We start from the raw sequence: 18,225 nt of genomic DNA, 5'->3' as shown, positions 1-18,225 counted from the left end.
ATCAAAGCGACTTCGTCTAGACGTTTTGAAACTCAGGTGAAAGACCTGGAAAATACCTGTCATGGACACCGCCTAGCGAGCTCTCGTGTGGGGAGGACGTTGTTGCACAGACAAACGCATTTTAAATTTTCCTGTTCGTCATACACATCCTTGACATTCAGTTTCAAACAACGAAAGGCGATCCGTCTGCTGGTATAGCCTTCTTGAGCGAGACTGGTCTCACAACTGTGTTGTGAACACTAAGTGCGAACTCCATCTTAGTGTGAACTGCTGACAACGTATTTTGTAGATCTGTAGTGTGCTATATTGTTTTCCCGCTCTATTGATTGAGTGAGAATGTGAGGGATCCCGCTGGTGATTCGTTTTGATTGCTGTGAGGGTTTTGATTAAGAGTGTAACAGCTATACAATTATTGCAATGGAGCAGATAGCACCCACGGCGGGTTGCTGAAAGCTCCGAGGTTTACTTTATTTTACTAATTTATTAACTAACTAACTACAAAAGCTACGTGCACAGCTGTACCACCAAAAGTACCGCACCAAATGCCCGCGTTTTATGCACCAGAACGTGCGGCAGTCTACTGGTTTCGCATAGTAGCGTAAAATTATAAAAAGAGAGCTTCACCGCATACAACGCTCCTGGCCAACCATCATCCCGAATGACAACGGTTTCGCAATTGATTTGATGAAAACGGGGAGGGGGGGGGGGGAGGGCGTACGTCATTGTTGTGCCAATTATGAACTGCATAATGCCATAGAAATGGCGTACCCCCCCCCCCCCCCCCCGGGGCCTTCTTTTCAGCAAACCAGGAGAAAAAACGATGTCACCAAGGATGATGGTTTGCTAGGGGCTTGCTATAAGGTGAAGCTCTGCTTTCGGACTGTAAGATCACCACACTATGTCTTTGTCTACTCTTTGGAGTCGAATATTCTATCGAGTATTCTAAATGAGGGCGAAACTAATCGGCACGGTCACATCGCAGGCGGACGCTCACACTTTTGGCGCCTTGCGCAGGGCGTCAGACACTGAGTGAAGTACGCAGCTGTTTGCACACATCAGGACGCCAGGAGTGCAGGATTAATCACTGCGAAAACTTCGTTCTGGAAACATATGTATCATTCTCGACTTTTGAAAGAAGGAATAAGTAAAACCTTCTCGGCGTGTGAGCCATCTAAGACTTACGACTGCACGATAATAGAGTGTGTTGATCGATTAATTTGGCCCACCTGGGTATACGTGCGCTGATATCCACAGAAACCCATGTATGACGGTTATGCCGCCTTTGAACCTATTCCCAACTCATCAACTGATACCGGTTGAAACAATATAGAATGGAGAAAACAAAAAGACGAAAAGAAAAGAAGAAATGCATCGTACTGTAAAATCCTGGAACAATCATCGCTCGGCAACAAATAAAACGAATGCGGCGGCACGCACTCACCTTCAACACTCAGATGAATACCACTTGGTCTTCGCGCCACAGTTCTACTCTAATGGGCCAAGTAGGAGCCGAGGCGGGAAGGTAAAGTTGTGCTTTCAGGACCGTCGCTTTTCACCAACCTGTGCCGGTGATTTCATTCAAAGTTCCAAAGGGGAGCCGATAGTCACCCAAACGCCGCCACAGAACAAGAGGACTGTAAGAGGATGGCGCCTTGCTGGCCTAGCACTGAACGGGAAACCGAAGCTTTCTCGTTGCTCCAAACGCGCTCGGCGGCTAGCTCAGTACCAGCTCGCTCTGTGCAGCGTCAGGACACTCGCGCCGTCTGCTGCCACGGCCTACATACACGACCACATTTGCCGCTCGCCCTATGAGACTTCCGCCCGCGCGGGAAGTGGCATACGTCGAACGATGGGTCCGCAAGGGGCACTGCAAGTGTGCCGTACTTTATCCAAGTGTACTTTCGCGGAAAATCGCACGCCTCGCCTCATTCACAACACCTCACCTCATTCATTCATTCATTGTCATTTACGAGGGACATGTAAGTCGGTACACTGTTAAAACAGAACTTCACCACATAGCACGCTCATAGCCAACCATCATTCGGAATGATATCATTCTGTGTATTGATTTGTTGAAAATGGGAGGAGGCGCCTATCTGGGACAGATTATCTTGTCCCAGATAGGCGCCTCCCCCATGTTTTGAACAAATCAGGACACAAAATGATATTATTCGGAATGATGGTTGGCTAGGAGCGTGCTATGTGGTGAAGTTCTGTTTTAACAGTGTACGCACAACATCCCATCGCCACTCCGCCTATAGGGTTCTCTGGGGGGCTCTGCCTCGAAGTTGCCCCGCCTGTAGAGGGCAAGGGCTCCCAGTGCGCGCCGGCAGTCGAATTTGCCTCCGCCACCAACGTTCTTCGACGCTCTCGTAGCTTTCTCAATCGTTCGGTGCTGGACTTTGGGTGCTTTTTGGGTTCCTCTCGAGCCGCCCTTTCTTCTGATTGCCATTTCCTTCCACTCTGGTCATATTTTAGTTCCATACATGCCGATATTCTGGCAAAATGTCGGTATTTCAACTTTTAAAATTTATAAAATATTGGTGATTGTTGTCGAAGCCGATATCCAGGTAGAACTTCTCGGGTTCTTTCCAACGACACCTCGATCGGCGTCTTAGCTTCAAGCGTTCGCGAGGTAGGCTGCCCACAATGTACGCTCTGTTCTGCCTCTCTGGCACGCACCCGCCCCACCCAGAGATGGCGTCAACGGCCGCAATGACTTGGTTAGCTAGAATCTATCTTGCACGTATACGCTATCTGAATTTAGCCGGTTGACTGTTATTGGTTTATTACTCACCGAGTTATCGCATCATGATAGTTCGCTATAATTTCGTTTCCTGGATACTAGAACGAACTTACAGACGTTCTCACGCCAAAAGTACACGCTTAAAAATGAACTTCACCGCATAGCACGCTCCTAGCCAACCATAACCCCGAATGATATCGTTATCTGCCCTGATTTGTTGAAAACGGGAGGCGTACGCCTTTTTTGCGACAATTATGAACAGCATAAGTGTCACAAAAAAGGCGTACGCCTCCCGTTTTCATCAAATCAGGGCAGATAACGATATCATTCGAGGTTATGGTTGGCGAGGAGCGTGCTATGCGGTAAAGTTCATTTTTAAGAGTGTAGGCGCGCTACTGTATCAGGAACCAGTACAAATAATAATGTCAGTTGATCGTAAAGAGCGGCGAGAAAGCAGGCCAGCTGGTGATAATTGATCTTCATAACGAACCCTGAGACTGGGGAAAAAACACACACTAAACAGGAGTTTCCTGTTTAGACTCCTGTTTAGTGTGTTTTTTTTTTCAGTCTCAGGGTTCGTTATGAAGGTCAGTTGATCGGTGTATTTGTGCATCGTCGGTGGTTTTTTCTGAAGGAATAGAAAGTTTCATCAGACAAAAGCAGGGAAAAAAATGTGATTACTCGACACGGAGAAATAAGACTAGGATGTGAAACAAGACAGAAACAAGAAAGGATAGAAGCAAGCGCTGGCGCGCGACCAGAGAGCGTCACGTTGGAGGAGAGAAAAGAGGCAGTTGCTAACTTTACGCGAGAGATGGCGGGGCGGCGCTGTCTGCTGTTTCACGCTTTTGCAGTAAAAGTATTACGGTCACATTACACTGTGGGCATGCACGGCCCGTTTCTTGTTCTTTCGTTTTGTCTTTTTCAGAACTTGTGAAAGGTCCCTGTAAAGCAGGAGACAAACTGTTTATGTTCACGGCGAAGTCAAACAACAACTGCATTCTATGGTGATTATTGCAGTTGACGGCGTAGTTGAGCTGCTCGCTGCTTGTAATCCCTGCGCGACATGGTTACCAATCTGACAGTGAACGCAAAATATTTTTAATTTGATAGCACAATTCAGGTAAAAAGGCTCCCGGCGACGTCTAGTGGCAAATAACCCCGTAATTCCTCAAGAAACAGTGAATATACTTCTGCATACGTCGTCACTTACTATCGGGGTTGAAGGAGCAATGAGGTAACACTTAACGGTGCCGAAATTCTGCCTAATCTGTCAAGCTGTCCACCAGGGGTCACCATGCAAAATATTTTTGGCTCTGCGTTGCGCTATAGCTGTGCAATCGAATTTACAAGAAATAAGAAAGAAAAAAGAATCGAAAACAGTCGGAGAAAACGGCCGTAGGTCCCGACACGATTCTCGCGTGACGTGTTGGAAGCTTCGTGCATTGTTTCATTGTTTTTTCTTCGCAGTTTACGCGCCGCTTATACATACTTGAGCTGTGCCGCTGTGCGTCACTGGTCACGTGAGGGGGCATAGTATACGTCACGACGTCCTCTCGTTCTGCGATGCGCTCCTTTCACGACGAGAAGAATTTTTCAACAGTGCGCGAAACAAAGCCCTCGCGCTCGCTTTGTAAGTCACCTGCGGTTCGTCGTTCTTTGGCAGGAACTCATTTGTTTGTTGGAGAATACTGCGCACTGAAATAAATAAATAAATAAAACAGGAAAACTTTGGAGGTCACCTCAGTGCTCCCTTAACACCTGCTTTTCCTCTCTTTTTTTTTTTCTTTTCGTAGTCAGATGTGAAACTGAAAGCAAACGTAAACTTTTGTAACTCCAGAGGGCGCCGCTGTTCCTCTAAACCGCAATGATCCCGCATCCCATACTCGTCTTTCCTTCTTTGACGAGTCGTCAAGTTCGTAAGCTCCCGTGCCTTTATTTCCTGTTTTTTAGGGTTTACATTGGATAAGATTTAGGAATTCAGGTATGTTGCCACTCCACTTCGTCCGTGCCACAGAAGCAGAAATACGCTATCTTTCCGTGACGCCGGCATAGGAGGGACGTTTGTTTAAGTTACTCTTGCTTTTTCCGACGCACGTTGGTGGAAACAGCTGCAACCCGTAGCCTATTATTTTCCTGTCAGTAGCCGACAGCAGAGCCGTGTGAATCGGTAGTTGATGCCTTCTTGCTGGACCTGTGCCGAGATTGGGCTAGATGGCCGCTTTTGGGCAGGACTGCTATACTTGGGTCGGGTGGCCACTCTCGTGCAGGATTGCCATGCCTTAATGGCCACTTTTTATTTATTTATTCATTGAATTATAATGCGTCAAAGGCCCTTATAGCGGCATTACGGTTTGATTTACATGATTACACTGTCTCACGGTCTAATTACACGACAGTGGTGAGTTGTGTTGATTGATTGGTTGATTGATTTTATTTTGTACTCACACTTTATACACAAATACATAGGGTGGAGGAGACAGAGGGAAACACTGAACACTGTTCCAAAGATTATAGCAGAGCTACGCGTTATCAAAACACTACTCATTAGGCAAGAAAATCCTACGCACAATCAAAATCATAACGACAAGTGAATTGTAAGTTATTGTCACCATTTAACATTTTCAGGGCTTTATGACCACATACCATGGGATGGATATAGTCACTTTCTCATAGCCAATGGACGACATACCCTCGGCTTGATAGTCACCTTCTGGGGTCCGATGGCCACGTGCTATGGGCTGAGTAGTCACATTCTATGGGCCAGATGGCCCCGTTTGAGCTGAGTAACAGACGCCCTGGACAGACGGCTTCGCAGGGGTGGACAACGTCACGGCTAACGCCCTGGGGGAATGTGCGTCCTGGGCCGACTTCTGAAATATCCGGGCCCTCCCAAATAGTCATACCCCATGAGTTAGAAGCCCGTTCTAATTCATGCTGTTACCTGGCGTGCTGTGGCGCGTGCTGTGTAACCTGGCCTGTAGTATTGCAAAATACGTGCTTACTATTCGAGTTTAATAAAAAAAAACAAAAGCACACACACACAAACACGTTACGCGGACGCCGTGCACGTTTGGAAAGTTCTATCTGGGATGTAGTCTTCTAGTAGGTCACATGCTATGGAACATTTTCCCAACCTAATGTAAGCATAATTAAAGCTTTGAAAACTCTGACAAGACCAAGCGGAAGGGGGGCAGCTGTCCTGCGTAGCAGACGACAAAGCCACACGCCCCTGTGTGTGATGTCATAACCCCAACTTACCCTGCTTTGGAGCAGAGTACAGAAGAGTTGTTCCCAAGGTGAACTCCGACTATTTTTCCCTGCAGAGTTATGACCTCATTCTCGTTACTGTCGCCTACTCTGACTATTTTTCGCCCGCTTAGAGTATCTCCGAGTTGCCAGAGTTGAATAATGTCGAATTCGGGCGGTCATTTCGTGGCAACACGGCGGAGCGCTCGGAAATGGATAAGCCGGAGCCCGCGCTGGATCATGTGACAGTGGCCCCCCGAAAATGAGTGCCAGGGATCTAGCGGCCTACACGCTTGGATTACGCTAGGGGCGTCGTTGTCGCTCGTTTTCGGATGCCGTGTCCTTGCAGGCGTGGAGGAGGAGGAGGAGTGTCGTTGGGAGGAACCCGAGAGGTCTGCCTGCCTGATTAGGCGGCATGTTTCTCGGGAAGGGAAAGGCGGTGGAGAGGAGGAGAGGAAAGGGTGAAGTGGAAGACCGAGCGGAATCCGCTCGGGGGGAGGATAGCTGCGTCCATGGGCCGACTTCAGGGGAACTGTGCCGGCATACGCCTATTACACATCTGAGGGAAACCCAGGAAAAACCCCAGACGGCACAGCCGGCCCGCGGATTCGAACCGCGGACCTCCCAGTCTCCAAGCGCACGCGTTACCGCTGCGCCACCGGAGCTGGTGCTTGCAGGCGTACGGTTTATAAGTTGCCCATTTTCAAAGCGCCCGCCCCAGAAAAAAATAAGCGGATTTGCGGAGAAGGCAACTGCAACAGCGCCGTGCATACGCAGTGCACAGCAACTTTATTCGATGGTGAAGAGTGGGGGTTTCATCACCAGGGGCGATACTCTACTCCATTGGTGGTGGTTATGTGGGAGAGGGAATAATGCGCCACTTCACAGTGCATGAGGACCGAAGACCCACGGTGTCCACAAAAAGGGCATTTTGAAAGTGTTCGAAGCTTGGCACACATCACAAAGTGTGATGACGGGCTACTTGTGCCATGGCTTGAACAACTTTAAAATGGCTTCACTTCACAAAATGGCTGGTACTTCAAGTTCCTTTGTGACAAAAAAAAAAATGTCACAGTGTTTTCTTTTGCACGCGCAATAACAATCAGTAGTGAACTTTCGCTGTTGTATAAAAGCCCAGAGTTACGTATATGGTTAGAGGGAGTAACTCGCAAACCAAGTTTGAAATAAATATATTAATGATATCACTCAAACGTTCGAGTGAGCATTAAGAAACTTCTTCTAATTATCATAAAAATTAATTCGTGCTTTAATGGGTAATTAATGTATCTTAGGTAATTAGTTCTCTTGTGGTTGCATACTTTCTTTGACATGATGTCCGCCTAGCCGTATAACTCAACTGCAAAAAAAAAAAGACATTTGTGCTGCTCTCATAGTTATTTTAAATAAAAATTCTGAAAAGAACAAAAATACACAATGTATAGCCAATTTGTTCTGGTCTACATGCATTACCTTTGAACTAATCGTTTCGCATGTATCACAGCGGTGTTGTATTTTGATGTACAGGCAGACGCTAAAAATAGATGCTAAAAATGCACGATGCACGAGCGCTCATGCCCGTGCCTGTATGGCTAGAACATAGCATTTTCTTCCGCCCTAAATTGTCACACGTCATCCCCCCCCCCTAAATTGTCATGTCTTCTAGCTCATGACCTGACGGCTTCAAAGCGTTCCGGTGGTCGTCTTTTCGGACGACGTCGGAATGGTGTGACGGATCGTAGGTAGTACGCTTGGCTCTGTCGCTGTCGGTTGCTCAGTCGCCGTTGCCTCTTCAGAAGACCTGCCTACCTTAACCGACTTTGAAGCTCTCTCAGACGTATGCAATGTTCACACTACATCATCGAAAGCCGCGAACGCGTGGATCTCCTTCACCGCTTTTACGGCTTTCGCGACCGTCTCGTCTACACTGTGCTCCGAACTCCGGGAATGCTTGCACTACCGTCATCTGCTTCAAAGCGGATTTGTTTCATTATTCGAACTGTACTCAAGTTCCTCACTTTTAGCACGTATAATGTTGTTGAGATGAACCAGGATAGCAATTGCAAAACACGTACCTATTGTGCTTCATGCAGCAGCCTGAAAAGCGATGCCCGCTGCGAGCAGCGGACGGCAATCCTCTACACATGTCGCCTACACAGCCGACACACTTACTTCCTCGCCTTTTCTCAGCAGCTGCAATGATGCAATCTTCATATCTACGTTTCCGCTCCTTTTGCGTTTGCTGTCGTACAACATTTAGCGCTATACATTGGAGCCTTGATTATAAAGTCGTAGACCCAGCTGTGCATCCGCCATATTTGTTGTCCACGCCGCTGCTCTTCCTTCCCAGCATTCTCGCTCATGGAGCGCGCTGATTAGCCCACACGCGCGACTTTCACGGCGCTCACGACTAAAGTAGAAGCAGTTTCAACTCTCGCGCCGCGTTCTTCGACGCCTTCGCGGTTTTCCCGCCTCTCGCGGATTGCTGATTGGACGTGACAAGTTGTCCGGCATTCCAGCCGTTCGCGGCGTTCAGTGCCGTAGTGTGGACGTTGCAGGACGTTTCTTTTGCATTACGTGGCAGAGAAGTTGTCGGAAGGTTCTGTAAGCCGGTGCTTGTCGTGTCGTCCAGTATTGTTTCTGTAATATCGTGGCGATATGAAGTTTTCGATTGCAGTGTCCAACGTTGCCTTAAATGAACGGTGTGTACTGTATATGCGACACGGTTGTCTGAAATCTGCGAGCGCGTGTCAGGCCGGTGTAGCGAACCGAGGTCGTCAGTTAGTACCGCCTTCGCCTCACTTCCGTGACTAGTAGGGCACCCTAGCGGTGACTACGCTGTGACAACGCCACCAGACGGGGGAGATGGTCTGATAATGTCGCGTCGTCTGCAAGCTCTTCCTCGTGCGCTCTGTTCAGGAGGACATTATCAGACCATCTCTCCTGTCTAGTGGCGTTGTCACAGCATAGTCACCGCTAGGGTGCCCTACTAGCCATGGAAGTGAGGCGAAGGCGGTACTAACTGACGACTTCGGTTCGTTACACCAGCCTGACACGCGCTCGCAAATTTCAGACAACCGTGTCGCATACAGTACAAAACGAAGCTGGTTGTTCACCTTGACCAAAAACGTGGGATCACTTACCTGTGGAGCTACAGTAGATTCCTCCCACGCCAGCGGTTCAGCTCCGATCGTCGTCTCGTAGACTGCGTCACCAACCGATATCAGCACGTTTCCCCTTAAGCTTTTGTTGCGGGAAGCAGCATCTTGTTCTTGACGATATCTCATGTCTTGCACAAAACATGGTTTCCGGAGTAATAGCTTCACTCGCAGCGATCTTTTTAGAAAAAGTTCAGCCGGTGCCGTTCCCGGTACAGTGCTCGGAATGTTTATGTAGGCCAGAAGAAAACCATAGAGACGCCGACTGAGGGTCCTGTGTTGACCTTCCAGGGTGTCGTGCAGAACTTGCCTGAGAAGTGTGGCCTTTACTGTTTCAACCAGCCGCTCTGCTGCTTCATTCGATGACGCGTGGTACGGTGGTGTAGGTGTGTGTGGCGAATTCTGTAGCACTGCAAAATGTCAGCGAACTCCCGCGTGGTGAATGAGGGCCCATTATCAAGGGGGCGAGGTGATGTAAAGGCAAGGTAAGGTCGGCTCTCTCTCGAGTGGCGACTCGGTACACCCATGGGAGGGAGAAGAAGAGAGGGCGAAAGAGGGAGACAAGGGGGAGATGATGTTGGTACAGGGGAGGAAGGAGTGTGCTAACTCTCTTGCTCTGGGATTTGGGTAGTCCGAGAGAACTACCCGCAACAGAAAACATGCGAGTGTCCCTCAGTACTCTTCATTAGGATGATAATGACAACCGCTACGATAATTGGCGAGATTACCTTCTAACCCGTTATCACTGCCGGGTTCCTCCGGCTGTCTGTATGCGGCAAAAATACCCATAAGGGTGTCGATCGCCTTAGTCGCCGTCTTGGTGCTTAGGCATTTCACCTCAACCCATATTGAGTAAGAGCCTACTTGCACCAATAGATTTACACCGTCCTCAACATACCAATCATCGGTCCGATCAGCATAACGGTCAGCAAGAATAGTGAGCACGCTACACAGTACGGTATTCAAAGTTTATATGGTGAACACCGCTCGTAATGCCCGAGGAACTGGACAACGTTTCATGACGAGGTGTCCTTCTCATGAACTTCTCTGTTGAAATTTTACTGGGATCTTCAACATGTCAATATATTGCATGAGTTTACCTTCTTTTACTCATCTGAATTATTCAGCGAATTTAGATCCTGCACGCATTGTTAATACCTGCGGGTTTGTTTGTGATTATTCGTTGATGGCTTAAGATGATATTTGCTGTAGTAATGAATGCTTAAGGAAATCAGTCAGTTGGAAACTGTTATAAAGACACTATATTTTCCATCGAAGTGCTAAAAAGAAGACCCAACGGACAAATCAAAAGCAAGCATACACACCAAGCGTGCTTACAACACCAAAAGTCCAAAATGACCAAATTTAATGCCCATATATCAGCAAACCGTTGTTGACCTTTAAGGAATATTATACCCCTGAACGCAAAACCTAGCAATCTATTAGTGGCCCAAACATGCGACCCACACTAATTGAATAAGGTAAGAGTGTGTGCACTTTGGTCCGTACTGCCTAAAACCATGAAAACCCCCCGTTGCCGTAAAAACACTGGAAACACGCAAAAGGGAAAACAAAACTTCGTCGTCGTGATAGGTGGTTTTATTATTTCTTGTGATGCGAAGAGTCCTCTAGCCGGACATGTAGTCAAAGGCAAACCTGATTATACCCAGGCCCAGCTTTTCTTCCAAGGGCACCAAACCGTACAGGCAGTCCTGGAAGAGAAGACTCCATGTACTGTTCGCGCATGGTGAACAACGCACACCTCTCAGAGAACTCATTTTGGCGAACGGTTTCCGACGGGATAGCATATGTGTCAAAGGTGCCAACAACTTGTTGGTCGTTACCTTTGAAATACGACATGTTTCATCACTGCAACAAAACTAGCCAAGCGTATGTAAGAGCACGTACCGGTATCATCGCAGAGCCTGACTTACCAAGCTTAAGGCCTCTCATTTCTATCGACAATTTGGCCACACTACATATGCGTGGCAGCAGTACGTGCGTGACATGGTGGCCCTTGAGCCTTGGAACAAAACTGCAAGTGCCTATCAATCACCTTTTAAGGCTCGACCGTCATTTTGTCTCGGATGCAAAACACAGTTTATGACCAGGGCTTGAATTTTTAACAAGAATATTTACGAGCTGCGGGTAGCACATCAGAGAATACACAGGGACTGCACAATACTGATCAGGTTACAAATGTGACTCAGACATCTACGGACAGAGCAACAGAGACAACTCAGACAGAACGGCACACGACAGGAACCTACGACAGACGGGAGAACGACATACGACAAGGTCGCAACATACTACAGCCTTGAAGAAGAACAGTCTCTGTTCGAAATATCGGCGGCTTCTGTCCTGAGGCAACTCCCTTCCTACAGCCTTGTTGTTTGTCGTATTTTTCTGTCGCCTTTTTCGACTGGGTATGTTCAATTTTTTAGTCTGTATGTTTAAAAATCTGTAACTTGTATGAAAGTGTGTACAATTATGACTTTGAAAACTTAAACAAGAAACGATCTTTGGTGTAGAGTTCGCGTTTTACCTCATTATGAGCTGAAAACCTCTAAAACTGAAGCGTGTCCTTTCCATTTGCAGTGTTCGTAAGCTATGGCAGTATGAATGTAGGATGATAGCTTTTCAGTATGCCTTCAGGAAACCTCAGGTAGATTTTGTGAATTGGATAAATGACCTCCTTTTATGCGTGACCTGTGGTAGCTTGTAATGATTAAGTTTGCAAAACGGAATATTTGCTTAGAAAATATTATAACTGAGTTTACATATCTTCTATTCTGCATTCACATGATGTTCATCCTCATTATATATTGGTTAAACATTTCTGATGATAGCTGTGTGATGTATCATGCATTTGAGTTTCAATGACATCAGCGTACCTACTGTTCCCAGTCTGGTCTATCCTACGGATGTTGAATTTGTAAAGATCATGCTACCCTGCGTTCTATACGCTCTGCAAGTAACCGAGCGTTCTGCGCACATCTCCTCTCCCGGTTACTCCACTCGGGAAGCCCCATTGGCTACGGCGGCGCCCTCCCCCCCTCCCCCCGTTCCTTCTCACTGCCTCCTGCCATGCGCAGCGACGCACTTGCGCAGCGTATTGTTGACAGGAGAGAGAAAAATGGTTTATTGGTAGTCGAGTAAAACATATTTGATGGGCAGCTTTGATTCCATGTGAGAATTCTTGCGCATAGTGTGGAATATTCGTTTCCTTAGCAACCATTCTTGTCATTTAACCACGTTAAATACAATCGCAGTCCATCTGTTCTCATTGCGATACATAGAATTCATTATAGTGATGACAATGAAAATACATTTGCTATTTCAACTATACACTTGTGCGTTTTGATAAAGTAAAATTGTACTATTCCAAACTCTGAAGTCTTCGTTTGTTGTCTTGATTGATGAATTGAGAATGCATCATATAGCAGTCCCTTACTACGGCTCGACTGAATCCAGCGTTGATTAATGCAATCAATACGATGTCGCCATATTTGTATCGCTTTAGTACTTGAATATAGTTGCCACGAACTTGCACAGTTTCTTATTATGTTTCCTTTCTTTGTATGACAACTCTTGAATGGCGTACAAGTATTAGATGAAAATCGTCCGGTGGTCTACTGCAGTTGATATGGTCGGTCAGTTTCAATAAGTGATGATACATCAGAGCTTGAACAACAATAGTGTACTTCTGCTCATTCGACATCATTGCAAAAACTGGCGGAGTAAAATAATTGCATAGCAGTGGTAGTGGAACATATCACGTAGATATGATTTTTTATGTACATTCCATGTCAATAGTAAGATATAATATCATGAAGTCTATAATGAATCGTGCGACATAAGCTGCTTCTATATGATAATTTCATCTCACTGCTTTCCTGATGAATGCAATGCCCTTTGCAATGATTACGATTACATCTGGTGTCGAGTACTTCAATTCTTCGTTAGCCGACCTCAAAAGCTCCACCATCAATCCTAGTTATTATTATTTTTTTATTTGTAATACAAAGTTGTGGCATGCAATAAAGAAAGCTTTCTTGCAAGAAAGCTGCTTACTTTATTGCATGCCACAACTTTGTATTACAAGTACTAAAAAAAACAAAAAAAAAACCCTGTGCTCGTTCTGGAATTTTCCCCACGTAACCACTAACCTCCTTATCTTTCGCTATGCTTTCCAATTCTTGCCTGCTGTCCCGTTCCGTCCACGTGTTCGTGAACCTTCCATTTTTCTGTAACCGGTCTGTAGCCTAGTTCACATAATCCCCTCCACACTCTAACAAAGTAGCCATTCACTCCGGCCGTAGAAGCCCGTATGGACCCTTTCTTCCCTCCGGGCTGTTGACCCACAATTAGCATGAACCTTTAAACACGTCACATCTAACCCTTTAATTACCATGCCAATGATGAGGACGGTGCCCAGAAGAAGAACAGTCTCTGTTCGAAATATCGGCTGCTTCTGTCCTGAGGCAACTCCCTTCCTACATCTCTACCGGTTCGCTGGATTTCTAATTTGCAATGTTTCTCGTTTTGATTGAATATTGCTTCTCTGATGTGTTAGCTCCACATGAGGCACGGCTCAGGTTCGATCAGCTCGTACAAACTTTTACCGAGATAACGCACTTGCGGCCGCGCTCCACGCTGTCTGGTCGTCGTTCTCTTCTTTGCACGTTCATCAATGCACCTGTAGCCTGTCTTCTTTGTCTTCTACACTCGGCCGTCCTGAATTCTTAACGTCCTCGTTAATAGCACACAAAACAAGAACAAACGTCTAGGCCCACCCAAAAAGAAACATTACTTCATGAAACGTAGTCCTTCAGTCGTGCAGGAACTGCTGTCATCCTACGCGGGCGTCTTATTGCAAGAGGCTCCTCGTGTGGACTCTCATTACCTTCTGAACTGTCATCGTCGTCAAGATGAGATACGGAAGGCGTAGTAGACCACGGCTTGAGCTGAGACACATGCGCAGTTGTCGCTAAATCTACTTCGCGAATGTTGGTCAAGTTCTGCTACTCGATATGTATCTGCGGGTAGCACGCCGGTTATCACCAAAGAGCCTCTATATTTCGGCTGAGTTTTTGTCGGCTGGCCAGTTTGTTGCGGGGCGGCCTTCATGAACACTACTTCTCCCACGTCGTACATTCTAGCTGGATAACGGCGGTTGTCATATGCTGCTTTACTCTTTTCTTGCTCTTCTAGCAGTCGTTCACGCACTTGAGATCTTAGTTCATTCGGTTCCTTCCAAACATCTTCGTCGCCCGTTACTAGTTCTTGCAGAGCAAGTCCATAGAAAGCTGGCTTATACCCATGCAGCATTTCAAATGGAGTCTTTCCAGTGCACTTGTCTACTGCTTTGTTCAAGCTGCATTCTGCTTGCTTCAAGTTGGCGTCCCAATCTTTGTGGTCGGGGTCTTTCATAGCTGTAGTGATAACGGGTAGGACTGTGCGGTTTACTCGCTCAACCTGGCCATTGGCTTGAGGATGACGCGAAGAGTTTGGGACATGTCGTATGGCCCTTGTGACGCAGAATTCTTCAAACGCCTTCGATGTGAAACAGCTTCGTCTGTCCTTAATAATGATCGAGGGCAGTCCTCTTTCAAGAATGAATTCTTCCCAAGCTCGCAGCACATGCCTGGATGACGTGTCTCTCGTTGCAAAAAGTCGTACAAACTTCGTCAAATTGTCAACAATAACCAGAAGATGCTGGCTTCGTCTCTTACTTGGGATAAATGGACCCATATGATCTAAATGCACAATCTCAAAGGGCCGTTTACCAGGCGGAATGGGATTGCGTAGCCCTTCTTTTTTCCCAACAGGAACCTTGTTGAAAGTACACTCGAAACACTAAGAAATGTGCTTACGCACGTAGTTGCGCATGCGGGGAAACCAAAATGTGTCTTGAATTTTTGCAACAGTTCGGTCCACTGAAAAATGTCCCAAAAGATCATGGCAACGCACCACGATCGCTTCCGCATAGACTTCGGTAATACGAACTTCGTTTGTCTCCGGTTGTCCGACAGAATGATCCTCATTAGTCTACCCTCTGTGACAACATAGTCTTTCACCCTGTTCTCTTCTTCTGGTGTACGGATTTCCTGTTGTTTGTCCAGTATTCCGATCACTTGTCGCAATTCCTCGTCACCTCTTTGCATAGCTAACACTTGGTCTTCCAGACTGCAGGTCAGACATATCTCGAATCGTTCTTCCAGAAGATTGTCCATGGTGTCGCTTGGGGACTGCACAGGCTCTCTACTCAAGGAGTCTACATGAAGCATTTGGGTGCCAGGTCGGTGTCTGATGGTGAAGTCAAACTCTTAAATGAGGTCGTACCAACGAGCAATCTGGGGTCTCTGTATACGCTGAGCGTTCAAGTAGACAAGCGCTTGACAGTCTGTAACCACGGCAAAATGAATTCCGATTAGCAGGAATCTTAGACGATCCACGGACCATACAATAGCCATAAGTTCAAGCCTCGTTGAGTGGTATTGGCTCTCAGCCCCTGTGGTGTTCTTGCTGACACAGTAGACTAGATGCCAGTTAGTCCCTTTTCGCTGCAGCAACATTCCGGCGAGGCCCTTTGAACTAGTATCAGCATGCAGTTTTGTTTCAGCCTTGGGGTCGAACAACTGTAGTACAGGTCTTGCGGTGAGGCTCCTTCTTAAATTCTGTAAAAATTTCTTCTTGATCCGTACCCCATACGAAGACCGCATCCTTCTTTGTAAGCTACGAGAGTGGCTCCGCGATAATAGCATATTGGTGAATAAATTTGCGAAAGAATCCACTCAGATCCCAGAAACGCTTCACTTCATGTACAGTCTTAGGCGTCGGAAAACATGCGATCGCATTTGTCTTAGCCTCTCCCGGCTGTATCTTATCACCTTCTAGATGAAAACCCAAGAAGTCAACACTGTCCCTTGCGAAAATACACTTGCTGAGCCGTAGAGTGAGACGTGCGTCTTTGAAACCCTGTTGTAAACGTTGAACCATGTCGTGCCAATCTCGTGCTGGGATAAGTACGTCATCTAAATAGCAGAGCGCTACTCTTCCTTTCAAAGGTCCTAAGACACGATTCATGAGTCGTTGGAAGACAGCCGGTGCATTTGTAAGTCCAAACATATCATTCTTTCGAACTGTCCAGTTTCGTCCGGCGTGATGAATGCTGTTTTTCTTTTCGCTCCTTCCGTCAAGGGTACCTGCAGATACCCATGGGCGAGGTCTAGGACGGTGTAGAGGGTCGCTCCAGCGAGTCCTTCAAACAGGTTGCCAATATTTGGCAGGGGATACTTCTCATTTACAGTTTGTGCATTCAGTCTTCGGTAATCAACCACTATTCTTTTCTCGCCATTCTTCCTGTCTACCACTAACACAGGGCTAGCGTAATCCGAGGTGGTCTCAGTAACCAAACCAAGGTCCTTCCACTCCTTGACAATCCTCCATATTGTTTCGCGACCTGCGGCATTCGTTCGATACGGTGCGATATGGCAACGGGTGCACTGCCTGGTAGCTCGACGATCTCCATTTCAACAATCGATGTGCAGCCCAATTCAGCTGATGTCATTGCAAAACACTCTCTGAATTCGTTCAAAAGAACAACCAGTTCCGCCATCTGCTTCTCCGTCAGAGTAGAACCAACCTTGAGCTCAGAGTACCCGGTCGGCTGGCACTTCTCCTTGGGAACATCCTCCTCCCTCTCATCACTATGTTGTTCCACATGAATTTCAGGAGTTGTTCGCAGCAACCTGCAGAACTTCTACGGGCTCGCTCTTCCCAGTGACTGTACCTTTTTGGATGACCGTATCAGCATTGCCTACTGGAAACATCGGCACAGTGACTTTGCCAAGCGTCATTTCGACGGGCACGTCTTGTCCACAATGTCGGTAAAGAACGGGACTTGTGATCTTGTTTTCTGCAGTTAAGGTGATCCAGTTGATGGTATCCTTCTGAAGATCAGATTGCTCCCTTGCTCTCATACAAAGTCACTCCTGATTCTCAAAAGGCTCTAAGTGGGCAATCTGTATGTGGGTATGTTGCTGGAAACAGAGACAGCCTCATACTTTTGCGTATGTCAGATAAGGCAGCTCATTAAACGTTCTTCCGACCAACATATCCACAGCTTGAGCTTCGTCCGGCACCACAAGGATGGGAATGCAGCGTTCGTCAGCATCGTCAGCATACACCTACAGCACCTACAGTATCGTCAATCTTTAGGTCAGCCTGGCATCTTCCAATACTCCTAGTGACAGGAACAGCGTTGTTGCCAAAACCATACAGATCCGTTGCTTCAGGTATAGTGTCTAAGCCGCAACGTGCTGCTGCCGAGGCCCGCCAGAGAAGGCAGCCAGAACTGCTGGTGTCAATAAGACCGATGAGGTTGAAATGGTTGTTGAGCATGACCAACTTTAAAATAACAGTGTTCTTGGCTTCTCGCGGAGGTTCACTCACTGTGTTTGCTTCGTTGCGCTGGTTCCCTGCAGTGACGCTGAGTGTGATCCGTACCGTTACATCGCAAGCATTTTAAGAGTCGTTTTGGATGTGGGCAGTCTCATGCAATGACTGCAGTTGTAGCATTTCGGTTCTCCCCTCTCATTCAACAGCGGTGGCCGCCTATCTTTCATACTTTTCTCAACAGGCAATTTTCTCGGAAGTACCCCGTTTGCGTCCTGAGCTTGCGCCGCGTCGACCGTTGCTCTATGTTCCCGTGGCGCACCAAAGAACTATCGCCTCTCCCGTTCGATTCTCCCGAATTCTTGTATGTCGTGGAGGAGATCATCATCGTCGTCGTGCGTCTTTCCAAGAGCATCGTACTGAGCTGCCTCGAACGTAGTCCGGTGATAACTTGCTCTCGAGTATCAGAAAAATCAAATGAGCTTCCTTGCAGAGGCGTACCCTGGCATGAAAATAAGCCACGGTGCTTTCGCTGCGCTGCTGAACGCGTTCCCGCATTTTTCTCCAACGTTCCGCTGCACGTGTTTGACTGACAAAGGTCCGGCGAAACTTCCCATGAAAGTTTTCCCACGAGGAAATTTCAGCGCCACGCGAGCGCAGTCAGTCCTTCGCAGC

General features: G+C 47.1%; 1 protein-coding gene and 1 long non-coding RNA gene across 3 annotated transcripts in view; one reads left to right on the top strand and one right to left on the bottom strand.

The window, feature by feature from the left end:
* Nucleotides 1-18,225, top strand: part of LOC135365968 (uncharacterized) — a 49,580-nt gene that overhangs the window by 7,494 nt on the left and 23,861 nt on the right. The window lies entirely within an intron of this gene.
* Nucleotides 10,750-18,225, bottom strand: part of LOC135365967 (uncharacterized) — a 47,656-nt gene continuing 40,180 nt past the window's right edge. The window contains exon 7 of the mRNA XM_064598610.1: nt 10,750-10,862. Within this exon, the coding sequence (XP_064454680.1) occupies nt 10,779-10,862 (84 nt within the window). The 3' untranslated portion in view covers nt 10,750-10,778. The remainder of the gene's footprint in view (nt 10,863-18,225) is intronic.

Source organism: Ornithodoros turicata, chromosome 8, assembly GCF_037126465.1.
Source record: "Ornithodoros turicata isolate Travis chromosome 8, ASM3712646v1, whole genome shotgun sequence".
NCBI lineage: Eukaryota > Metazoa > Arthropoda > Arachnida > Ixodida > Argasidae > Ornithodoros > Ornithodoros turicata.
Note: the sequence above shows the minus strand (reverse complement) of the source record. Positions and strands in the feature narration are given on the sequence as shown.